The sequence below is a fragment of the Mus caroli genome, unplaced genomic scaffold (genome assembly GCF_978045245.1).
Source record: "Mus caroli unplaced genomic scaffold, Mus_caroli_1 scaffold_9, whole genome shotgun sequence".
Taxonomy (NCBI): Eukaryota; Metazoa; Chordata; class Mammalia; order Rodentia; family Muridae; genus Mus; species Mus caroli.
Window position 1 is genome coordinate 39,918,311 of NW_028227264.1, and position 25,948 is coordinate 39,944,258.

Consider the following 25,948-nt stretch of genomic DNA (forward strand, 5'->3'; position numbering starts at 1 on the left):
AAGGCTGGCATTGCCTGAAGGCAGAAGCACCGGAGTCTTCAAAGCACCGTACTTCTGATGCTCGCCTACTTCTGATGCTCGCCTGCATGCGAGTTTCCTGTGCATCTCTCCCTCCAGCAGCACTGTGGATTATTTACATACAAACCACCAGACTCCAGGTGTGGGGTTCTAGGTGACACTGCTGTTGGCAAGTAAGTCTACCCTGTCAGAGAGACGCTACTCACTTTTGGCAATATTCAACTATTAGTTCCTTCTTCACTTTTTCAACGTCATCCTGTCAATAAAAGAGAAAAAATAGACCTATAGAAAGCCAGCTTTCAAATGAATGTATGGTCAAGTTCAAGTAGGGAGCAGCTCTGAAGCCGAGATGTTCCTTCTGAGGGCAGATGTGTAGGGAGACTCTTGGGTGTCTCTTTTACTTGCTCCTATCTTGCTGAGCACTCCAAAAACACCAGGCCCTGCTCAGTTTCCATCTGAGCCATTCTCAGGGTTGTGGGTGATGACAGCAACCCTCAGGGATGAGGTTGAGTCTCTTTCTCTCTAGGAAAAGGGGCAGCTTTGCTAATTAAAGAGGTGCCCCACCCAGCTTTGCAGTTTCTGACTGTGGGTCCCACAGGGTGCTTGGTAGCTCTTCCACACTGTCTCTGTAGCACTTGGGAGGCCAGGGGAACTGACAGAAACATGGCATTTGTGTTGTCTGCTCTGCTCTAAGGAAGTTGTTTTTGACCTCAGGCATCCATGGAATGGATACTCTGGATACATAGAATGGATATATCCATGGAATAGATACAAACATTGGCAGCCATGGAATGGTAAGGGTCTGACTTGTTAACTTGCCATAGGCTAAAATCCCAGAGCAGACAACCCTGATGGAATGTAGCCTGACTTCTTTCTGGTCTAGTTGTTGGTAATCCTGGAGACCTGTTAGGGGCTTATACATTCCACAGAGTCACTGGTTTTTTTGAGAATTGCCAGTAAACAATGTGTCTGACTGCTCTTACTGCCTACATTAGTCTTTCCTTTCCCGTCATAGGGAGGGACAAAGTCTAGAGAAAATAAACCTCCCATCTCCTTCCAGAGAGCTGGACATTACCAACATGTAATGGATAATGAAACACTGCTGACAACATTGGGAATGAATCTCAAATGATTAAAGGTTTGAGTTTCATACTATTTTTCAAATGATTTTACTAATATTCAAAAACAAACAAACCCCCCAAAAACCTCAAAGAGGATGCAACAATGGCTTCTGATAAACAAAGCTAACAGGTGACCGTCTGCCTACCTTGCCCAAGCCACCTACTGCTCAAAAGTAGCAAATCTCCTGGCACAGGTACTCAGATGAGTCCTTTTAGAAAGTGACAAGACAAAACAAAAACCAACCAACCTACCAAACCAAACCAAACCAAACTGAACCGAACCAAACCGAACCTGGCTACTGAAAAACATGCATTCCTTAAACACAGCTGTAGTTTCTGAAGAAACTACAAATCTATAGATTCTATCCTGCCGGGGTTTCATTTCCAGCTCTGTGCAGTATGTTTTCAATCACTCTGTCTGAATGATTTAAAGTAACAGATGCCAAATTTGCACATATATATACACGTTATACACACACACGCACACACACACACACACACACACACACACACACACACACGTAAAGGAGAGCTTCAGGAAGCCTTTCCTCTTTCACACTCACAGGGCTCTTTATCTGATCCATCATTGTCTGCTTCCTGTGCAGGAATGTGTTCAGCGTCAGGTCCCGCAGACCAGCCTTTTCTAGTTGAATGGACACAAAGGCCTCTGGAGCCCTGACAAACAAAAGCAGAGAGCTGAGCTGTGGCCATGGCAGGCAGGACCAGCAGCTCTTGATAACTCAGGCTGAGTGCTGCGGCAAGAGGTCAGGCTGATCCACTGTCTCCACAGTGACCGCTTTCTTAAGTGCATCTGGTGACTCACCTGCCACTGCACTCCTTTCAAGACCCCATTGTATCTAAAGCCTGTGTTAGCAGTCCCTCCCAAGACATCAAAGCCTGGGGCAATGTGACCTCTGCCTTAGTTAGAGATACCTGAACTGCAGGGTCCTTTTAACTAGACACTGTTCTTAAATCTTCCATCCGCACTGGAAATACGGTCTGAAGATTCCTGGCTTCCAACCATGATCCCATTAGCAGTATCTCGAATAGAAGGTTTTTTTGTCTGCTGTCATTTTTCATTCCATATCTACCAAATTAATTAGATACCCTTGTCTCTCAACAAAAGAATAGTTATGACCACATATGGTCATAACTATTAGAGAATATGTCTCTGTCTTTCTCCATTACGGTGAAAAAAGATGAAGGCACAGTAGTGCACCCTTGGTGGATACCATGAATCTCAGAGAACTCATCCTCCTGTTATTCTGGTCAACAGTAAAATCTTTGAAATATCGTGAGAGCAGTTCCACGCTTCTCAGTCTTACGCAGTTACAGAAAATCTAGAGTGGCCCATTTCCCTCCCAGCTTGTGAGGGGGAGCATGACAAGACCTACAGAGAAAGAAACAGGAAGTGAAGAGAAGAAAGGCATTGAAGAGAAAGAGGTAGGGCAGGGAAGAACCACAATCAGGATGTGCTGACGTCATCTGAGACTGGATCATAGCTGAAGGAGTGAGTGTTCATAGTGTCTTCATATGAGATCTTAAAAAATAAAATAAAATACACACTCTGTTTTTGATTGAGTCGAATCTCTTCCCCCTAGATTCAGTACCTCTTAGAAGTCTTAAATCCTGAAGAATGAGTAAAGGTGTCTGGGGTTTTCAAAGTCGGGGTTAGCAGCAAACACTCTTTGCCATTCGTAGTTCTGGAATCCCTTCTGCTTGGACTCATCCCACCATGATGTCTCGGGTCTGAACTTGTTTCCTAAACCATTTGAAACCAACATGAGTTCAGTGTGTTGGATGTATACGTCCTGTAGTACTGCTGGTCCACAGCAGACCCCAAGCATATGTGGATGGGAGGAGGAGACTGGAGAGAAGTGATAGAAAGGGGGAAGAGAAGGGGATGGGGATGGGAAGAGAGACAACACTTTGCACACAGTAGGGGTAAGGCTCAACGTAGGGCTATTTCCTGAATAGTTCCAGTTATGTAAAGTGCTCTGAGAAACAGTTGCCATGCTACAAAGTAGTTGATTGGAATTCGCACCTAAAGAACTGGTAATGGACTGCACAGATCTGGAAGATGGATCGCAAAGATCTGGACAATTCCCTCAAGAATAGCCAAGCCTATCTGGGTTATGTATGTCTTCTTTGGCAATGTAATGATAAAGAAGGGACAGTGGGGTGAGGGCGGGCCAGAGAAGGAAATGCAAAATCATTATCTGCTACTGTTCCAGCACGGTTCACTATGGAGATGGTGGATGCAAGTCTTTGATGTTTCATCAACTACGAACTGAAAGAGAAAGGCTAAGCCTTCAAAGGGAAAGTCATCCTTCAACGCCACAGCCAAGGACTTGGCATGTTAAAATTATGTAAGGTGGATGAGGCCAAAAGGAAGAAAATCTTGGAAATGGGGAAAAAAATCTAAAGTTCCCAACAGCACCCCCACTAAGACCCCTAGGGCATCCTAGGCTGCAGGAAACAGAAGTCAGGACAGGGGTCATCTTACCAGGCCATATGATGCTGGGAGGGATGAAAACAAAGGCTCTGAGTCCAAGCCTCACCTTTGGGTCCTATCTGTTTTCCCTTATCTTCTAGAACCTGTTTCCTGGCCAGTTTAGGAGGGTGGGAAGAGACTCTTGGCCTGTGTGTCGCCATTATCCGGCTTCCTGCCAGCTGGGAGCTGACACCACCACTCGGCATTCACAGGATTCCTCATCTGCAACGGCAGCTGTGACCGTTCCCACCGTCACCCTATGCCCAGACACTTCCCTCTTTATGCCCTTCCTGCAAGAGTATCCACATTTCTTTCTAACCCTTCATCCTACTATATTTTTAAGTTTCAAGCTTAATTCTAATCTACTTTTTTGCTGGTGGTGGTTTTTTGAGACAGTCTCATTCGGTCCATGTCTTTTAAACTCCAACCCAGTGAGTGGAGTTACCAGGGAAACTGAGCATCAAACATCTTCATTTCAATCTGTCCCCATCTGCTTTACCCCTCTTCATTCAGAGCTATAGAATTCAGCTCTCCATTTTACACTAGTAACTTTCTGTACTAAGCATTTTTTAAAGTATTGGCTAGGTAAGTCCTGACGTGTATGTGGTGTGCTCTCCAGTAAGAAACCATCACTGCTGGGCTAACAACGGTACAACGCCCACACCCATTCTTCTCTCCCTATGCTCCATCCTCCACACTCCTCTGGTTTGGGCAGTTACAGGCTAGGACGGATCACCTAGAGTTTACACAGATTTGTGCAGAGTCTGGTCCTTTTATGTGGCATCACCTGTACTGCTGTGGGTGTCAGTCATTTGTTTATTGGTACTATTATGTAGTATTTCATTGTATAGATAATGCCAGCATGTATTTATGTATTCACCTACTGGAGGACTCTTGGATTTCTTTCCACCTCTTGATTGTCATGAATATAACTTCTATGGACATTCACAGGCACACATTTTTGTAAGGCTATGCGTGTTCATTTCTCTTGGTTAAACAAACACCTAGATGTTGAGTGCTCGGCTCATATGGTAGGCACATGCTTAACCTCTTAAGAAAGGGCTGAATCAGCCGGGCGTGGTGGCGCACGCCTTTAATCCCAGCACTCGGGGGGCAGAGGCAGGTGGATTTCTGAGTTCGAGGCCAGCCTGGTCTACAAAGTGAGCTCCAGGACAGCCAGAGCTATAAAGAGAAACCCTGTCTCGAAAAACCAAAAAAAAAAAGAAAGGGCTGAATCATGTCCCAAGTGGTTGCACCATTTTACAGTCTAGTCAGCAGTATACAAAGGTTCCAGACCTCCCTTGCCAGCACTGGAGGAGGTCAGCCTTTTACATTTTAACCGTCCTAAGGTATTTTTCTCTGATGATTACTGGCGTTGAACATCTTTTCACCCTTTCTTTGCCAGGCTGTGCTGTTGGGGGCTCACTGATTCCTTTCCTTCAGCGGCCGTGTGCTTCTGTCTTCTCTCTTCATTCTCTTCCTCCCTCAATCCATCTCTTGATTTTGCTATCAGACCCTTTCCTGTCCCACAGTTGTAAAAGATTCATAAATCTATCCGTACATGCATCTTATGAACAAGCAATCATAAAATTCACTTTAGTAAAGTTCAAAGAGGGCTGCATGTTTTCCAGAAGATGTAACGTGACGGGGCCAGACATTGCTGAGGGGCCTCCATCCTGTACTCTTCCCGAGGCCACATCATGTTTAACTAGATTTTGATCTCCTTGATAGAGGACCCTATGGGGAGTTACCCAACTCCATTCTAGGGGGTCAAGGTGCCTTAGCTAGCTTACCTTAGCTTCTGGTAAACTACTTCCTGTGCAAACCTCCTCCATCAGTGGATAAGGGACATAACAGGATATTTTTGCCTTATAAAAGTGGGTGTTCTTTTGCCTTTAAAAGGCCCTTGGTCTAATATAAATTCCCACTACTGTGACCCTTTAATATAGTTCCTCATGTTGTGGTGACCCCCAACTGTAAAAGCATTTCATTGCTATTTTATAACTATAATTTTGCTACTGTTATGAATCATAATGTAAATATCTGTTATGTAATATATCTGCTATATGACCCCTGTGAAATGGTCACTTGACCTCCTCAAAGGGGTCACAATGCACAGGCAGAGAGCCATTAGTCTAAACGCATGGAGCTATACTTGGGTCCCCTAACACCTGAGTGTAGTCCTAGTCAGCTGGAATGAAGACTTTCAATATGTCATAAACTCTGTCTAAGTGAGCATCTTTAGTGGGCTCCCTGTGACAATAATTGAGCTGAATCATGGAGGATGAGTAGCATCCTTTAGAGAAAAATAAACTGTGTGCATGAGCACACACACAGGCACACAAACAAACATACTTTTGGCCTCCTCAGAGTAGTAAGTACTCTACTGCTGGGCCATCGGTCTAGCCCCTGAATTCAACACTTTACAGGAATAATTTTATGTTCTGTGACTTATATCTCTACAACAGAAAGGCAAAGGACAAAAAATTATGAGGGAAAGGGGCATATCCAGTGTGGTAGTTTTGTAGCAAAAGGAATCAAGGGCCAGCAAGATGGCCCAGTGGGTAAAGGCTTTTGCCATCAGGCCTGATGACCTGAGTCCCATCTGCGGTGGGAAGAGAGCACTGACTCCTACAGATTAGTCTCTGATCTCTACACATAGGGTGTGGCATGGTCACTATCTATCTATCTATCTATCTATACACACATATATGTGTGTGTGTATGTGTATGTATATATATATATGTGTGTGTGTATTTATGTGTATACACACACACACACACACACACACACACACACACACATATATATATATATATATATATATATATATATATATATATGGATCAAATGTCTCTCCTTACATTTAAAAAAAAGAATTATAGGCAGGATAAACAAGAAAACAATGGAATTTTTAATCAACAAATGGGAAGGGTTAGAAACTGGGGTATTTTATCCTAGATGAGTCTAGCCAGTTTGTATTCAGAGTACTATACAAAGCACATCACCACTCCTGTAAGGGGAGCAAGGAGGAAGGGAAACAAGGAAATGGGATATTTAATACATGTATTTTTGCATTGCCTGGGGTTCTTGAGTCAAAACTCCCAAGGCCTTGTTATTGCCTAAGTGGCTAGAATAACCCTGAGGAACTTAAGCCTCAATAGCAGGCAAAATTGGAGGCCTCACCCTCCCACCTTGGTCTTCCAGGGGCCTTTCACCTGCCCAGTTTCTCTGCCCAGAGGTGGGCCTTGGAAACTGAAATTTCTTTCTGCAGAGGTCAAAGAAACCCTAATCTTAAATATACTGATTTCCCTCTCAATAGGAGGTAAAACTCCTTTGCAGAAGTAATTTTGCCCTAGGCTCTCAGGACAGGGTAATGAGCCTATGCCTTGTAGGCATCTTCTGGAGACTGCGTAGGCAAGAAATTTGATATGACGTAACCAAAATCCAGCAGCTGTCTCTTAGTCAGATTAGAGCAAAAGTTACACACTTAGGATCTAGGACACAGCTCATGTCTGTGTCTTAGGATCTAGGACACATGTGTCTCATGTCTGTGTCTCCCGAGGGTCACAACGCCCCTTTGTGATAAAATATCTACAGCCAAACATTAGATGGGGCTTGGAGAGTTTTATGGAAGGACTGAGGGACCTGAAGAGGACAGGGACGCCACAGAAGACCAACAGAGTCAACTAATCTAGATCTTTGTGGGCTCCCAGAGACTGAACCATCAACCACAGGGCACACATGGGCTTGACCTAAGCCCTCTGAATGAATGTAGCAGAAGTGCAGCTTGGTCTTCATGTGGGTCCCCTAACAATTGAAGTGAGGGCTGTCCCTGATCCTGTTGCCTGTGTATGCGTCTATTCCCCCAACTGGGCCACCTTGTCTGGCCTCAGGAGAGGGTGCACATAGCCCTGCCGTGACTTCTGTGCCAGGGTAGGGGGGATGCAAAGTAAATGAATGAATGAATGAATGAATGAATAAATAAATGCACAAATATCCTTGAAGCTATACTCAAACCCTCTCCACTATATCAGAAACAGGTTTTGGGATACCTTCTTAGCTGCCACATGTGTGCTAAGTCAGGGTCTGTATCATCAAAAAGCCCCAGCTTCACTAAAAACTTACTGGTACTGTGACTTTTGGTGTCCCCTTTTCAAGGACTTTTCAAGATGATCATAGGAAGAAATAGCCTAAAAGAGAGATGGGGTCTGCCAACGTGCTGACCCCCTCATAGTCATTAAACCTTCTCAAAAGTCGAAACAGTGGGCTGCTAAACACCACTCACTGCCACACCCCAATAACCCCCACTTTTCAGGTGAGCCCAACCTTATCTCTAGACGGAATGAATCATCCTTTGCTTGGTTTTGCTCAATAGACCTCTGCTTAAATTATCTATGTCCTTTGGCTGAATTCTGTCCTTTGAGAAGACAAGATCTGAGGAAGGCTCTCCCCCTAATCAGGTTCTCACGGAACCCCTAGGACAGGCATTATGGTTGCTTTTCACATTCTCATCCAGTCTCTGTGTAGGTCACATGATCCTTCAGGCCCCTGCGATGACGTCTTTCCAAAGGGCAGAGTTAGCAGAGTCTCAGAACAGTTGGCCATGCAGAGGCTTGCAAGAAAGCGACTGAGAATCCATCCACATGGCATAGGGATCACACACCCCAACACTATGGGGACAGTACCCCACGAAGTCAGGGCCCTTCAGACTGCCCATACATCTCTTCATCTGGTTGCTTATTTATATCCTTTTAAGCATCCTTTTAAAATAAACTGTAGAAGATGTCTCTCTCCATCCTGTGAGAACTATAGTACGTAGCCTAAGGAAGACCTAGGAGCTCCAATTTGTAGCCGTCCAATCAGAAGTTCCAGAGGCCTAGACCAGATCTGAGATGGGAGCAGTGTTGGTACCAAAGCCGCTTCGTCTGTGAGATGCGACACGCTGCAGGTGCATGCTGTCATAATTGAATGTGAGAAGACAAGATGGCGTCTCCTGCAGAATATATTGCTTGCTTGCTTGCTGTTGGGGAGAAACCTCCATGGCTTTTGGAGTCACAAAGTAGTCTGTGTTTTGAGTGTACACTATGAGAAACTGCATGTTTTCCCTACACAGACAAGAAACAAAAGGTGATAGAAAGCAGAGAGCAAGTGGAGAAAGAAGGAAGGGGAAAGAGGGAGGGAGAAGGGGGAGGAAAGAGGAAGAGAAACGGGAGGAAAGGAGAGGGAAGAGGAGGAACAGTGAGCAGCCTGGCATTAGCAGCTGGCAGGGGCAGCATGCTCTGGCGTCTCCATCCTATAGGCTGACCTTGAGATCAACAAGGCTGCCTGCTCCCGCTCCCGGAATGTGGTAAAAGAACGCCTGTTGAGTGGCCACCATCAAAGCATTTCTCTGAGCAGTTTGGCATGCAAGGGTCATTTGCATATTCTCCACTCCTGAATGGACGAAGAGCTGTGGGAAGAGAAGGTGAATTACAAAGAGATCACTTCCAGAGGGAGGAGCAGCTGATGGCCGAGCTCATCGATTAGTGAAGATGGCGGAGCTCATCGATTAGTGAAACCATCGAGACACCCAGGACTTGAACTGCACGATACATTGGGCTTCTTGTTGCTCAACTGCCAGGTTGAACCCACTCTTCCCCAGGCAGGGAGCCTGTGAGTCTGACCTACTGTGTAGGTGGACACCATGCAATCCCCCTGTGGTCAGGGAAGGGCTCTGATGGACCACACAGACTCAGAAGCAGGTTCTTAAAAGCCATCAAACAAAATATCTACCTATATACAAGCAAAAAAGTTCAAGGCAAAAGGAGAAAAATGGCATAGGGTTCTAAAAACTGTGCCAAAAGCTCCAATAGCAACTGTACACTTTAAGAAGCTAAGCTTGCTGTGTACCCTGTCTTTTCATCCGTAACAGAATTTATGACATGGGGGCTGCAGTCCTGTGGCTCAAGCCAGGCCCATACAAGGCCAGCATTATTAGTAACAAAGGAAGGCTTTTCTCTTGTTTGAGACATGTAGGCCAGGCTAGCCTCAAATTCAAACTCACTATGTAGCTAAGGCTGGCCTTGAACTCCCAATCCTCCTCCCTCCATCCCCAACGCTGGAATTGCAGACACAATGCTAGGTGGAGCTTGGGGAAAGCTTTTCTTACTGATGGAAGCCAATTTGTATGAATATATTTTTTTTAAGAACACAAGAATAAGTTGATTTGTTTTAGTTTAGTTTCTTTTTCAATTTTCTTTAAAATTTAAAATCTTTCTTTAAAAAAAAAACAAAACCCACAGAGCCGTTACCTTGAGGATGGCTTCTTTTGTGTGAAAACTGAATTTGCCAATTTGGTTGTCATCCAGCTCAGAGATGGCTAGGACCAGGGAGGTGGGGCAGTATCTGTAAGAAGAAAAGTGGAACTGTCCGGTCCTGACACACCGCCTGTCAGGGAATACGCCTCTGATGGCGCACCTCGAGGGACAGCAGCCGACTGGATCTGGGATGCCAATGGTAAGAGCAAGCTTTTCAGAGAACCATATTCAACCCCAAGCCGGAAGGCTCTGGGGTCTTTCCGGTTCTCACTGGACTTGGTTGTGATAACCGCTCCATACTTCTGAAAGTTCTTTTCTCTTCATCATCCCTTTTTCTTCTTACTCTCTTGACCACACCTGTTCAGGATCCCCCACTAACCCCCTCTTTTGAGTACCCCTAAATGGCATCTACTTCTTGCTCTCCATGCTCCAGCAGCTACCTAAGCTGTTCTCTATGCCATGTTCCTGCATTGCGGCAGAGCCCTTTGTTGTATTTATCAGTCTTTGTTTTCTCGTCCACGACTGGACTGTTAGCTAGTGTGGGATTAGGATGACTGTGAAATGCGTATGTACAAATGTGCTTTATAAAGTGTAAGTCCTGTCCTGTAAGTCGTGTGGCCTGCATGCTGCCTTCACACTGTCTCTCCAGAGTGACAACTTTAGGAAGTTACCATACATACAATGAAGTCAAGATGCATGCTCTCTAAATACACAAATCCCCCTTCCAGAAGGCTCCCCTTGACTTGGAGCATAACTGGACCTCACAAGGAGGCCCTGTCACCACTGAACCAGACCACAGAGCTTTCGGGCAGCTTGTGCCAAGAGGTGGAGTCCAGCCCTCTTTTCTGTAGAAAACCAGCTCTACAAAAGCCTTGAGTACAGCTGGCTCCCAGTGGCGGTTGGACACCTGGCCTCACTTGAGAAAGTCCCATGCTTTCTGCCCTGGAATGGTCATCTTTGTTTTAGCAGCGAGGTGAAATAGGGCCAGAGAAATTTGCCCCCAAGGAACTATTTGGCAACATCAGGAGGCATCTTCAATTGTCAGAAACAAACAAAGGGGTGGGGAGGTTGAGGAAGAGAAGAGAGGGGAGGAAGAGGAGGAGGAAAGGGAGGAGGCTGGAGAGGAGAAGGAGGAAGAGGAGGAGAAGGAGAATAAAGAGGAGAAGGAAAAAGAGGAAGAAGAGGAAAAGGAGGAAAAAGGAGAAAAGGAGAGGAGGAGGAAGAGGAGGAGAAGGAGAATAAAAAGAAGGAAAAAGAGGAAGAAGAGGAGGAGGAAAAAGTGGAGAAGAGGAGAGGAGGAGGAGGAGGAGGGAGAGGAGGAAGGAGGACAGTGGCTGCCCGCTGGTGTCTCTCCAGTAGACATCAAAAATACTGCTAAATAACATAAGGCACATGTAGGACGGCGACCTTGTTCCACCCATTAAAGCTGAATTCAGCCCTCATTTTCACAATGCCAAGAAACCACCATAGTATCCTGCTACAAATTTCTCTCATTACAGCCATGCCCCAGGAAATCCAGCAGCCTGGCTGCATGTCTGAGTCAAATCTTGAACTATACTAGTAGTGCAAGGGCTTCTCCTCTGTGGAGTCACCTTTGCCTTCCTAGGGGTGGAGCCAGGACTGGGACTCTCCGGGGGCAGAGGTGGGACCCTGGGAGGAAGGACAGACATGGCTCAGAAGGAAAGAAGTGAGGACAGGAGAAGCTGACCCTCCCCATACTGGCTGCGGGAGAGAAGGGATGCATTAGCCCTAGCCATAGCTGTAACAAAGTGATTGCATCTGTCTGGAAAGGAGTGTCATGGGCTGTCTGTCCCTCAGGTTTCATTGATAGGAAATAGTTTCTCATGACAGGAGCTGACTAAGATGCCTGCCTGTGAGCTCTGTGCTCCATGCCACTGATGCAGAAGTGTAGCTGACTTCTTCCTGATCTGGGGAAGTGGGAGAGGAGGCTATCCCTCACACCCCCTGCTACCAGAAGGACATGGTCCACCAGAGAAGCTGGGAGCCTGTGGTTTCCTTCGCACTCTCTGACCTGGCTCTGCCATGTCTCGGTGATCTGTGTGTTTCTAGCCACTTATTTTCTTTTCCCATTTTTGAGTGTGTGTGGGGTTAGTAGTCATGCATGTGTGTACACAGTTCCACGCTTGTGCATGTAGAAACTCAAAGGTGATGTTGGAAATTATCTTCATCACTTTTCCACCTTGTTGAGTGAGGTAAGGTCTCTGGGTTAGGTCCAGAGCTCACACATATTGTAATTCTGGCTTGCTCTGGGGATCACACATCCCACCTCGCGAAGCTGGAATTGCAGGTCTCCAGGTCTCCGCCACGCTCGTGAGGCATTTACATGGGTTCTAGGATCTGAACTCCAGTCCTCAAGCTTGCATAGCAAGCTCTTTAACCACAGAGCCATCTCCCTAACCTGATTTTGTGGTTTAATATCCAGTTATACCCTTGATTGAGATATTGGTTTATTTCCTCCTTATTAACAAAGAAAGAAGGAAGAAACCAGCATAATGGCAGATTACACCTAAGGAGTAAGGCCTGACTGCACTTGCTGTCCAGTGGTGATGGAACGCATTCTCACTGGTTACTCATCTCGAGTGACACCACTGTCCCCTGGAGGCTCACCTGTCTACCCGGCTGCTGTCCTCCAGCAGAGAAGTTATAAAGACAGGAGGGGGTGGTTCCACCTTGTCCTTGTGTGATGCAAACTCAAAGTGAACTGGCCTCAGATGCAAATGGGATTCTTCAAAGCCCATCTCCAATGCCAATTCCTTATATAGCCTAGAAGCAGGGAAGGGGCAAGGGTGTGTTTGTTAGTGTTTTTTTTTTTTTCCTTAAAGACAATCAAGCCAAGAGAAAGTGAACTTGTACAATTAAGCAAGTACACAAACTTGAACCAGAGAAAGCCCTGTATTAAGCAAAGAGAACAGTCTCAGATGATCTTGTGCAGCCCACTAGGTCAGGCAAATGATAGAAACTTGATGAACTTGGGTAGCACCTCAGCCCTTACCTCCCACACAGCAGCTGCTGTTGCTGTGCTAGGAGCCTCATGAGCTCATCCATCTTTACTTTTGAGACACGGTCCCTGCCTTCCCTTGGTGCTGTTCATGCTGACTCCTCACCCCCTTCCTGGAGAGCACTGCTATTTGCTGGACCCACACTGTCCATGCTCCTGCCCCGTGATCAGACCTTGCCAGGTTTCACTGACTTTTCTTTAAGTTCAGATGTGGTCTTAACTCTAGCCCTGGCCCTCTCCCCACTTACTACATCAGTTCCTAAAACTATATCCTCATAGAAGCATCTGTGGCCCTTAGCCCTGTCCTGATTCATCTCTCAGCTCCATTTGGATGTCTCTCTGGCAATTCAGTCTTAAACAGCTACCATTCTCTCCAGTCTAAGCCAGTTCTCACCATGAGTTCAATTGGCACCTGGCTCAGTGCACTAGGGTTGTCACAAAGTACCACAGAAATATACCGAGAGCTAACAGCGTGCTCCATTGCCTCATTTCTGAGATCAAGGTGTGGGCAAGTTAGCTCCTTCCAGGCTTGCCAAGGGGAGCTGTCCCATTGTTCTCTCCTTCGCTTGTAGATGGTGCCCCCCACTTCCCTGTGTAGTTTGTGCCAATGGTCTTCTTATGGGTCCATCAGCCTATTGGATTAGGATCCAACCCAGTGCCTGCAGTTTAATTTGACTCTCTTGAGCAGACTCTCCCACCTTGATATACTGGTTCTTGATCCCATATATTTTAGAGGGACCCAGTTCTATTTATAGCATCGTTTCCCATGATGCTCTCCCTGATCCATTTAGAAAGAATGAAATATTCTCTTTGCTGTGCTCCCAATGTATTTTTTCAAGTGAGAAAAGTATCATGGTTATAATATATTACGGGTAATTTTTACATTATTAACTCCCGAGAGACTAATCCATCGCAGAGAGGCTGTGTCGGGGAGGTGGCAGTTTGACTGATTGATAGCAGCTCACTTTCTGTTTCTGCTACTTTCTAATTTGGAGACTTGAGGCTAATTACTTCACTTTTTCCCATCCTCCACTTCCATGCTAATAGTGTTTGCACCTGTCTTGTAAGGATAGTCCAAGATGTATAAAGTCCCACAAAGACTGGGGCCAAGCAGGTTCTCAGTGGGGGCTGGTGGACTGGGGGGCCAACCATGGTCTGTGCCTGAAGGGCCTCTTGTGAGGATCAGAACAGCACTTGGTGTGTTGCATACTAGAAATTCAATCCCAACACAAGGACGGCTGACAGAGACTTTTAAGGGATATTGGTTGCGGGGCCTGGGCTGTTAGAGAATAGGAGGCCAGCTATCTTGGAAGTGAGTTCCTGATGGAAGGGCATCAGACCCTTCCCCTCTCCTTTCTGACTTCCTCTGCTCTTCTCTCAACACTCCACTGATTAGCATAAGCAGAATATGCTCTATTGTCTGTCTTCTGTCTCAGGATGGTGCAGCAAGAAGGCTCTGGCCAGATGTGGACCCTGTGGTGATTTGAATATGTTTGGCCCAGGGAGTGGCACTACTAGGAGGGGCGGCCTTGTTGAAGGCAGTGTGTCGTTGTGGGTGTGGGCTTGAAGACGCTCCTCCTAGCTGCTTGGAAGTCAGTCTTCTCCTGCCTGCCTTTGGAGGAAGATATAGAACATCACTCTCCAAGCCCCACATCTGCCTGGACACTGCCATGCTCCTGCCTTGATGATAATGGACTGAACCTCTGAACCTGTAAGCCAGCCCTAATTAAATGTTGCTCTTGATCATGGTGTCTGCTCGCAGCAGCAAAACCCTAAGACAGACCCCATGACCTTGGACATCTCAACATCCAGAACTATTAGATATAGATCTCTATTCTTTACAGATGACACGGTCTCGGGTACTCTGTTACAACCGCACAAAGATTCCAGGTCACGGAATGGCATGGTAAACAGTCTGTCAGTGATTTCCTATTGGAAACCTGACAAACCAATATCAAGCATCTAAACAAAAGGACTCGTGTTGAGTGGAAAGAAGATGTGGGCAGCACGGGGGAACTCATGCTCTCTCAGTGGAAAGGTCAGAGAGGTTCATGGGGAAGCTTGGGGGGAAGGAAGGAAAGAAGGAAGGGAGGGAGGGGAGGAGGGAAAGAGGGAGGGAGGGAAAGAAGGAGGAAGAGAGGGAGGGAGGGAGGGAAGGAGGGAGGAAGGAAGAAAGGAAGGAAGAAAGGAGGGAGGGAAGGAAGGAAGGAAGGAAGGAAGGAAGGAAGGAAGGAAGGAAGGAAGGAAGGTCATTATTCTATCTAGCTGCTCAGGACAGCGAGCCCTAGACTCTCCCATTTGTTCCCCAAATCCTTCCATGGATCTTCTGGTCCCCAACTAACCCAGCCAAGTACGCACTCTCCACGCTCGTTTCTATCAGCCTGTGACGGAGGGTCAGGAGTTCCAGGAGCTTGGAAAATGTGTCCAGGAGCAGAGTGTGGAAATCTTGGCCTTGTTTCACTCCTTTGTCCACCGTAGACCTGAGCGCAAGCAGGCCCACCTCCTCCACGAGAAAGGGGTCACCCATCACTTGAGCTGAAAAGAGCTGAGAGCAAACCAAGTCATTTGAAAACTCAAAAGAAGCAGCAGCATCGTGTGTATAAACAGGAAAAATACTCTCAGTGGTACAGACTGAAAGCATCATTTCCTGGTCGCCTTCTAGACAGTTACAGAGAATCACTAATTAATAGGGCTGCCCAGAGAGTTATGAGGGCTAATATATACACAGAAGTATTTTTTTTCATTATGAGGATAAATCTTGTTAATATAAATGTTTTGAGTCTAAACACAAAAACTGGGGGAAGAGGGTACTAAATAGGAATGAAAGTCACTGGTTAAACAATTATTTTAAAACTTGGAGCTATGGCTCAGTGATTAGAGCACTGTCTGCCCATCCAGAGGACCTGGGTTTGATTCCCAGCACCCACAGGGCAGCTCAGAACTACTTGTAACTACAGTACTAGCGGATCCAATGCCTTGTTTGACTTCCACAGGCACTAAGTATACCTGTGGGTACACGCAGGCAAAAGACCCATATGCATAAAATAAAATCTTTAAAAATGTTTTGGGGGCCAAAGAACAATTTTTTATAATCCTCTCTGATTTCAGTTTCCAAATGCCAAAGAATTTTCACACCCATAGATTCTTTCAATTTTCACCAGACCCTCAGGAAGCATAGAAGATCTTCAGCAACGAGGAATCTAAAATGCCTGGAAACTAAACCTAGAATCTCATGCTACTTCTACTACGGAGTTACTTTTTACTTTAATTTCAAACAAGATCTCACTAAGTTGGCCAGGCTGGCCTTGAACTTGTCCTCCTGCTTCCCCCTCCTGCGGATCTGAGATTGTGAGCCTGCACAAAGTCTGTCCTGTGACCTTTAAGTCTTACAGGGTCATTCAGTAGTACCAAGTGTAGCTTTGTAGCCCGCTACTTCCGAGTTCCTTAACTTCACAGGATCCCACTGCCTCTCAGCATCTTCTCAGTCCTGGGTGGCCCCATGGGATCCCCGAAACACCCAAGGGACCGTTAATACCCTGTGCCTGAGGGAACATCTAACGTGCCCTTTCCAGTAAAGACCTAGTTTGAGGACCGTCTCTCTTCTTTTTCCGGCTTGCTCCACAGGCTGTGCCATCTTCCTTAACTATGTGTCTACCAAAGGGCTTGTCTTCTGGAGGTGTGACTTTCAGGCTCCTAAGATCTTCAGCCGTGAGAACCAAGGGAGCTGTTAAATTCCTGCATGCCCTCAGCTGACAGTGGTACACCCACTTTCTAATACAAAAAGTTAGTCTAAATACTCGGTACTTCTAGGTCTAATTGTGAACATAGTTCCAAAGCAATAATTAAAATTGTGACATGAACAGGAGACTAGTCACCCCAGACAGTCTCTAATCAATAAGACATTTTGTAAAATTAATATTAAATATGGTATTACAAGACACTGCTAGAATAAAAAATGGAAGTAAGACTTCCATTTCTGGAAATGGCTCGGGACTTTGGGAGCATTCTAATATCTGTCTCACACATCATCCCATGAACACTAATTCCAGTGAAGAGCAAAAGAGTTGGATGTTTAAAAATTAAATCGAACCCTTAAAATCAGGATCAGAGGAGACAAATGAAACACCCAAAGGGAGACATCCTCTCTGCCGCCGAGGATAGACACAGTCACAAAGGAAATGATCAGCAGATCTGACTACACAAAAATAAGAAGGATTGCTTAAAAAAGACAAGTGAAAAAATATTTGCAGAAAATATGGTAGACAAAAGGTTAACGTTCCTTTTAGTTAAACCTCAGATAAGTGAATAGCAGTGAAGTTGTTTTCTCAGATAAGGGAGCCAAAAAGAATCACACACAAAATTATAGCTAGTGACCAAATGTGTTAAAAATCATCTCAACACGGGCTAGAGAGAGAGCACAGGGACTGGACGCCGCAGGGTTTGGTTCCTAGCAACCCAGCTCAGGCAGCGCACAGCACTTACAGGCCCAGCTAAAGGAAACCGAGGCCCCCTTCTGGCCTCTGTATGCACCTGCACCTGTATCTGCATACATACACAAATCCATACACACACACACACATATATATATACACACATACATGTATATATACATATATAAACATGTATATATATAGAATACACACACTTATCTATTTACATCTATATACATACACACACATATATATATATACACACATACATGTATATATACATATATAAACATGTATATATATAGAATACACACACTTATCTATTTACATCTATATACATACACACACACATATATATGACTGTAATAAATAGCACAGAAATGTACATTAATACTGTAATGCTGCCTTTCATGCACACACGCAATGAGTTAGCTCACAGGTTGCATTTCAAATGCTAATACTGCACTGTAGTGGAAGTGTGTGTCTCTAATACATTAGTTGGTTTTTATAGACATTGGCATGATTCTTTTCAAAGCAATCTGCCAATCAGTATCTAAGAATCAAATTTCACTTCATCCATTATGCTCTAGATGAGCACACCCCTTTAAACCCAGCACTCCGAAGGCAGAGACAGGCAGATCTCTGTGAGTTTGAGGCCAGCCTGGTCTATAGTGAAAGTATCAGGGCAGCCAGAGCTTCATAGTGAGACCCTGTCTCAAAAACCAAGACAAAACAGAAAGACTTGTAGAGCTGGAAGATAGAATTGAACCTAGGGCCTCATGCACACTAGGTGAGCACTCTGCCACTGAGCTGGATATCCAGGCCTCTTCTCACCTTTTAAAACTGTAGTTCCCTGACCTGCTTTTGAGGGAAGACCTTGCTATGTAGTTCAAGCTGACTTGGCACTCACTGTACCGCCCAGGCAGGCTTTGAACTGCCGATCCTCCTTCCCAGCCACTCCAGCATCAGAGACTGCACTAATAGTGCCTGCCTTTGAATAGCTTTAAATTAAAGTGTATTTTTTCCTCTTCTGCTATAATTCTCTTTATTTTTATATTATTTTAATAAATTTTAAATTGTCTCTTTAAAAATGATTTTAGGGGCACAAAGATGGCTCAGGGGTTAAGAGCACTTCCTGTGCCTCCAGAAGATCTGGATTCCTTTCTCAGTACCACACTGGGCATCTCACAACCACTTGTAACTGCAGCTTAAGGTATCTGGCATTCTCTTCTGTCCTCCACAGACATCCAGAAACACACAGCCTACATATGCACACACACGAAGACACACACATACACAAATAAAATAATGAAACTTAAGAACAAATCCTTTCTTTTTTTAAAGACGACGTTAGTTTAGGCAGGCAAGATAGGATACCATGTTGACCCAACGAGCCAATACTCTTCAAATCACCTCCTTTATCACAAGTGGCCTCTTTATCAAACGAGATCGGTTCGGAAGCACCAGCCCAGCCTTGAAAGCCTTAACAGAAAATGCAAAGGATTGAAATACAAGTTCAGGCACAGCCGGAACCACTGACCATTAAGGCTGTCCAGTGTACCTCCAGCTTCTCCCCAGCACACAGACACACTGTATCATTAAAGCAGCAGTGGGAAGTGAGAAAATATTTTTACATACCCATGCAACCCTCCATTTAACTTAATTATAGCAACATCCTTATATGCTAGCTAGAAGCTTTGTCCAAAACAAAACTCACATAGAAATACTGGCAAGGCTTGTGAGTATGCTCTTTCTCTGGCCAAACAAGGGGAAGAGTGCCAAACGGGCGAACAGAGAGCTAAACAGACAGGAACATCTGGAAGGAAGTGGTCTCTTTGCCAAGAACCCAACTCTCCTGTCAAAAAACACCCACCTCTCTCTGGAGGTGTGAGCTGTACCAGGCCTCGGGCTTGACTGGGCTGAGCCACAGGTCCAGGGCAAGCTGCAAGCTGCCTATCTCTATCTGGGTGAGTGAGCTGGGCGATGCAGCCTTGTGGGCGTGGCGAGCCTCTCGAAACAGGTGCTCCAGAGCTTTGGGGATGAGCCCAGCCAGGCCGAGGGAAGGGTGGAACTCCAACGGGTGGACCTTTTCGGAAGCTGGGCTTGAGGAGGCAAAGAAAAGATGATTCGATTCTTCACAACAAAGAGTATAGATACGGGTTTTGAAGATACCTGACTTTATGTTTTTAAAGACCAATATCACTGCTTCGACACGTCCTGATCTTTCTATAACAGGGAAGCACAGAGGGCATTAACCAGTACTGCCACGTGCTCTTGGCTTGAACACAAGCCCTGTAAAGTGGAAAGAAACTGATTTATTTCCAACTGTCCAGTAAGCAGCGGCTATAACAAAACCCTTGACGCTTCAATGACCGTCTGAGAAAAGAATAGCTTAAAAAAATTGCATGGTGGCATATGCCTTTAATCCCAGCACTCGGGAGGCAGAGGCAGGCAGATTTCTGAGTTCGAGGCCAGCCTGGTCTACAGAGTTCCAGGACAGCCAGGACTATAGAGAGAAACCCTGTCAAAAAAAGAAAAAAAGAAAAGAAAAAAGATTACATAAGAGAACAATAATTTCCATGATTCTTTTCTTCTTTCCTTTTTTGTTAGGTGTTTTCTTTATTTACATGCAAATTTTATCCCCTTTTCTCATTTCCCCTTCGAAACCCCCCCATCCCATTCCCCCTCCCCCTGCTCACCAATCCACCCACTCCCACTTCCCTGTCTCCTCTCATTGATGAGAGGCCCACAAGGCCCACAAGGCCATCCTCTGCTACATATGCAGCTGCTACATATGCCCCTCCACGTGTACCCTTTGGTTGGTGGTTTAGTCCCTGGGAGCTCTGGGGGTACTGGTTGGTTCATACTGTTGTTCCTCCTATGGGGCTGCAAACCACTTTAATTTTCGCCTGATTTTTTTTTTCTTTTCTCTCCCCAAATGTTAATGAATAAAGACAATTTTTAAGTTCTCTGTACACTGAGGGCCTCCTAGAATAGATGAGTCCAAAAAAAAAAATCAATAAAACACTTGTCTGCAGACTTTTTTAAAATGAAAGATCCAGAGGCAGTCAAGGATCTTCCTACCTTAGAACTGAAGAGCACAAATATTCTACTAGAATCTAGGTAGATGGGTTTCAGCTTGGTCCTAGATCTTAAAGCTCAACCGAGCCCATGGCACTGGGTTTGGAGACAACTCTGAAAGCTTCTAGGACCCATTTTTGCCTTAACCTGATCTGCCAAAAGCCATTTCCTGAACAGCGCATTCTTTCCATAGCAAGATGTACACACAGCTGGTGCCAAGCTCGTTACGGTGAAGACATCCATCCATACTGTGCAATGTCTAAGAGGAGGTGCAGTTTCACAAACCGAACTCTTTCTTAAGAAGTAGAATCTTGGCTATTGTCTCTCAAAGTCCTCTGCCTGTCCCACATATGTAACCTATCCTGGTGACCTCTTATCTTTAATGTGCACCTCTGGAAGCTCAGCGCCATGCCTGTGCTCACGTCTGTCCTCAAAAGTACGTGCTGGGTATTAAGAGAAGAGAGACAATTCTCTCCTCCATGTGGCTGAAATGGGGAGATTTTGATCTCAGGCTATCAACTTGGGGTCTGCCATCTCAAGGAACCCTCCAAGTCAAAGGCTAGAAAGGAACACAGCAAGGTAGTAGTCATGTTGACAGGGTGGCAAAACGTGCACCCTCCCTGAGTAGTCTCAGGAAATTGAATACTGCTCTTTAAAGGGTAATGCCCAGGGCTTCATCTGGCCAATTCTCAGAAGCCTCTTTAGTGATACTGTGAGAAGAAAGAAATCCTCTCAGAGCATCTTAAAAGCACATGCTGGCTTCAGATAATGTGCTCGGCTCAAGGCCTCTCACATCTACTAGCCACTGAACGGTGCTTAAAAGCTTAGCACTTTGATCTAACACTGTATTCTTAATTGCCGTAGAAGATTACAAGTAAAATACTAAAGGCAACGCCACCTTACCAGCTGCTGCTGATGGAAACAAATTGCTTGCAAATTACGTTCAGGGGAAGTCCGAATGTCTTGGGAGCCTCCGGATGATCCCCTCGCCAGAGCCTCTCGACATAATCCCGCTGCTGCTCCAGCTAAAAAGAATAAATATTCCCAGAACTGAGCTGTGAGCCGAGACAGGAGAAGGCTAAACCCCCTTGTGGTCCTGTCTCTTCACTAGTTTTCACCTTGGATGTGGTTTTGAAGATTTGTTTACAATGGGACATTCTGGTCTCTCAGTCAAAGGTCAGCCAAGGAAAGGAAAGCCAACCAATTTGACAAAAAACAAAAGAAAGCTGGGCCTGTGGAACAGGCCTTAGATCCCAGCCCCCAGGAGGCAGAGACAGGTGGATTTCTGTGAGTTTTAGGCCAGCCTGAGCATTTCAGACCAGCCGCAGCCACACAATGAGTACAAGACAGCCAGGGCTACAGGGTAGGAGAGTGGCAATAAAGTAAAATAAAATAAAATTGAAAATCCAGGTGTGGCGGTCCATAGCTACAACCCCAGCACTGAGGCAGGCTGAGGCCGGATTGCCAGGAGCTCAAGGCAAGCCTAGGTTACCATGGGAGACCTTGTCTCAAAAACAAAAACAAAACAAACAAAACACCCAAACAAAAATCACTTCTATATGGGAAAAGAAATCAAAATTGTATATGGTAATGTCTTGGAAAGGTCCTCTGGTTGCCGATAACTCTTTGATCTCATGATAGATAGGTTCTTGACTCCTTGTGAATCAACTGTAGTTGGCTAGAAACCTCCCTTTAAGACCTACGTCATGCTTGGCATTGAGAAGTACAAAGTAGCGTACAGATAAACACCCTGCCCAGAAAACCCAGGTTCTGGACCTGCACGGAAAGAACGTTACTTTTATTTCTGGCTTAGATCTCCCATTCTCTTTCCAGATAGAGCCATTAAAAGTCCGACTCACATGGCGGCTGAGGATGCCCCTCACCAGCTGCAGGTGAAGCCTCAGGCAGGTGCAGTCATCTCGGTAGGCCTTAGTGAAATATGAGTGGCTGAGATCAAACTTGGGGCGTCGGTGCATTATGTCAGTCATTGCTTGTGCTAACGCAAACCGTTCTTCAGGGTCCAAGGTGTGCTGGTAGGCTTCCAAGTAACTATCAAGAAGCTGAAAATAAGGTTTATGATCAGGATGCAGCAGAGGCAGCTCTGGGGCCAGCAAACAAGACGGAAGCTTCATCCTGGGCTTTAACAAGCAGAAGACAGATGCTGGGACCTCGGGGTTGCTAGTGGTCTGGTCTGGGCAAATATAGTAAGAGCAGGTCTAGGAAGCAAACCTGCAGAGTGAAGAGGCAAGAGCTGAAACTCGGGCTGTGGAACCAGGGCTGGACTTGAGTTTGATCCATCTACTTTTGTTCTTTCTTCTCCTGCTCTTTACAAACAAAAGGAATGTTATATAGTTGATAGTGTCGAGCTACAATGTAAACTCTGATAAGACAACACCCCCTAATGTTTGCCATTCCTAGAAGCCTACTCTCTTTTCTTCACCTGGTTACTTCTCCACAATGTATCGCTCTGGTTAGATTTTTGTATCTTTTATCATTTTAAAAATACTGTTATCAGGGGAAACCACTACATACCTTCTTTTCCTGATTTGAACTGATGACAGACCAAAGTGCAGATACTATACAAAAGTCCAACTTGGTGAGTCAATGAGGGATTTTTCTTGGGTTCCTTACAGGGAGATGGGGAACGGGTTACTTACAGGAGCAGAGATGGCTCAAAGACACCTACACCACCTAAGCTCACCCCAGCATAAATGACAGCTCACAAAAGCTGTAAAGCCAGAGCACACTGCACAGGCTGCAGACAGCTCAACTGTCTAGAGAAGTGGCTAAATAAAGACTTGGGTTCGACCCCTGGGATCTGTTGATAGGGCAGGAGAAGAGAACTGACTCTTAAAAGTTGTCCTCTGACCTCCACATGTGCACCATGGCACACACAGGCAATGTAATTTGTCATAAAAAAAGAGAATACTTGCTGGCTACTGTGCTGCCTCTTTTACTGTGCTGTCTGCTTAGTTCATCTGCCTACTTATAGACTGGAAGATGACTTTTCTGAGTTTTCATGTGTTGGCTTCCTTGAGTCCCTGATTCTCTAAAGACCTCCACGTGAACATACAGTTAACACTTCTGTCTTTCATTGTTAATTTCCCAGGCACAGGCGCTGAATGGCAGAGTATAGAGGAGAAAGAGTTTTCCTCGTTTACCTAAGAAGGTTAAACACTCAGACTGAACAGACACTAGGAATCAGATGTCCCCTAAAAAGAGGTGTTTATATCTGCCTGCCCAATGTCAAGGCAAGGCTTGTGGACAGTGACCCTAGGGTGCTTCAGTCAGTACCTGTGATGTTCTGCATGTAAAACATCCCCGACATGTTCTTATGTTTGAACATTTGGTCTCCAGCTGGTGGCACAGTTTTGAGAGGTTGTGGAACCCTTAAAAGGTGGGAAAAGTGGATCTGGTGGTGTGGGCCTTAAAGTTTGTAGCCCAGCATGACTTCCTGTCCCGCCTCTACTTCCTGTTGGGCTGAGATGTTAGCAAGTAAGGATCCCCAGCTACACCCTCCCTCCTGTCTCCACAGAGCTGCTTGCTTCAATGCCTTCAGAATCAAGATGCATAGCACGTGCTCAAATGTGTGAGGCAAAATAAATCCTTCCTCTCTGAAGCTGCTTCTTCTGGGCATTTCATCGCGGTGCATTAACATGGTGCTCAAACCTGGTGGATGCCTTTTTGGAGAGGTACCAAACTCAACTTTAGTATGAACAGGAAATCACCAAGTGGAGCCAGAAACTCAGGCTACCCTGGAAGGTGTGCTCGGGTTAGAAACTCACACGTCACAGAATGGGGTCAGAAGTGAAGAAAGATGGGAGTCCCCTTTGACTCTAAGTTCATCCCACAGAAGATGAAGAGCAGGGTGCTCTTGGGGACTGGACTGCCTCACCCAAGAGCCACACTAGAGTATTAGCCAATTGTTAAATGACCGAAAGGAAATTGGAGATGGAGGAGGAGTGACTAGACAGGCTGAGAGCACCACTCCACTATTCCAGGGAGAGATCAGAGAAGAAACATTTACTTTTTAGTTCATTTGAACCCAATGTGAACCTTTCTGGCTGGGCCAGAGTAATCCTGGGAGCTGGCTTATGGTATTTAAACTTCTTGACCTGTTTTTTGGACAAAGAGTCCAATTGTTGGTTATTTGAGGAGGAAAGTTGGTTCATAAAAATAAAATCCAAGTTTTCCTTTCCCAGCCCTGGCTCCCAGAATGTCGACTCTGAGACTATGAGACTATAACTATATCTGAGTTATTATTAAATGCATCAGCCATAAGCTTTGGCTCATCCCTGACTACCTTGTCATTTATGTAACCTGTTCAAACTACTCTATGCCTACCGCGTGGTTAGTCATATCTCCTCAGTCCTGGCCTGCTTCTCCCCTCGAGTCTCCTCAGGATCTCCTCAGCATCTTCCTGAGCTCGCCTACCTGTTGGTTTATATCCGTCTCCTCCCTCCACCCTCTGCCTTGTCTTGTCTTGTCTCCTGAGTCTCTCCCCAACTCTCTCTTTTATACTCTTACTATTACCCAGAATCCTCTCGCTTCCTGCTAGCGTCCCACCTCCTTTTTTCTGCCTCAGTTCATTGGCCATAAGCTTTTTTATTGACAGGTGATGCTTATAAGAGATTCTCTCTATAGAAGCTGGCTGCAGAAAGAGTCCTTTCTGGCCATCCCAGTCTGGTGAGGCCAAGATGCAAAGGACCATGCTAAATTGAATATTCATAATTAATAATAAGGTTGCAGAAGTCAGCAAATAAGAACATAGGATGGCCAGGCAGGCAAGACGATTCAGCAAGTAAGGCACCTGCCACCAAGTCAGGGGACCTGAGTTCCCTCCCTGGAACTCACATGACAGAAAGTGAGAACACACTCTGCTGTCCTCTGACTTGTGAGCTGTGGCATGCCTCCCAAGCCTCCCTCAAAATAAGAAGGGATACAGGGCATCCAACCAGCTTTGAATTTCAGATAGATAGCAAATACTCTTTTAAGGTAAGCATGTCCCAATTATTGGGAGTATTTTATCTGTTGAGAAGGAAAATAAAATTTAAGCTAATATCATCTTTTTCATGTTTAGGCTCAGCTGAGAGAAGGTACCAGACGAACCACTGTGTCATCTCTTTATGAATTCCTTCCCAGCAAGGGTGGAGCATGATCTTTCTGCCTTAGGTTCTATTTGTTACCTGTTTGCTAACTGGCCTGTCACCATTTGGTATTTGCCTGAGAAGTATTCCTAACCTGTCAAATGTAACCTCTGTGTGTCAAGGGCCAACTCTCAGAAAGTAATATGCTACACAGCAGGGAGAGTGGCCAGGAAATGTCTGAGAAAATAGGAAAGCAGACAAGATTGATAATATCAAGCCTCCCTGGGTTTATCTTACTTATGAGATTTCCTTATTGAGTTTGTCTTATGTGTCAGATCTAAGATTTATGGTAACCTTTAAAGATAGTGCTTTATATCACACCGAAGTGTTAAGCAGGAA

The 25,948-nt window shown here is 45.4% G+C and overlaps 1 protein-coding gene across 1 annotated transcript in view; it reads right to left on the reverse strand.

Moving 5' to 3' along the window:
* The window catches only part of LOC110303781 (uncharacterized), a 158,430-nt gene that overhangs the window by 76,073 nt on the left and 56,409 nt on the right, over positions 1-25,948 (reverse strand). Inside the window, exons 17-26 of the mRNA XM_085843328.1 lie at positions 22,322-22,522; positions 21,366-21,487; positions 19,255-19,483; positions 15,294-15,496; positions 12,561-12,716; positions 9,927-10,020; positions 8,942-9,085; positions 2,750-2,901; positions 1,703-1,814; positions 225-274 (exon numbers count right to left, since the gene is read on the reverse strand). Coding sequence (XP_085699454.1) covers positions 225-274; positions 1,703-1,814; positions 2,750-2,901; positions 8,942-9,085; positions 9,927-10,020; positions 12,561-12,716; positions 15,294-15,496; positions 19,255-19,483; positions 21,366-21,487; positions 22,322-22,522 — 1,463 coding nt within the window. The remainder of the gene's footprint in view (positions 1-224; positions 275-1,702; positions 1,815-2,749; positions 2,902-8,941; positions 9,086-9,926; positions 10,021-12,560; positions 12,717-15,293; positions 15,497-19,254; positions 19,484-21,365; positions 21,488-22,321; positions 22,523-25,948) is intronic.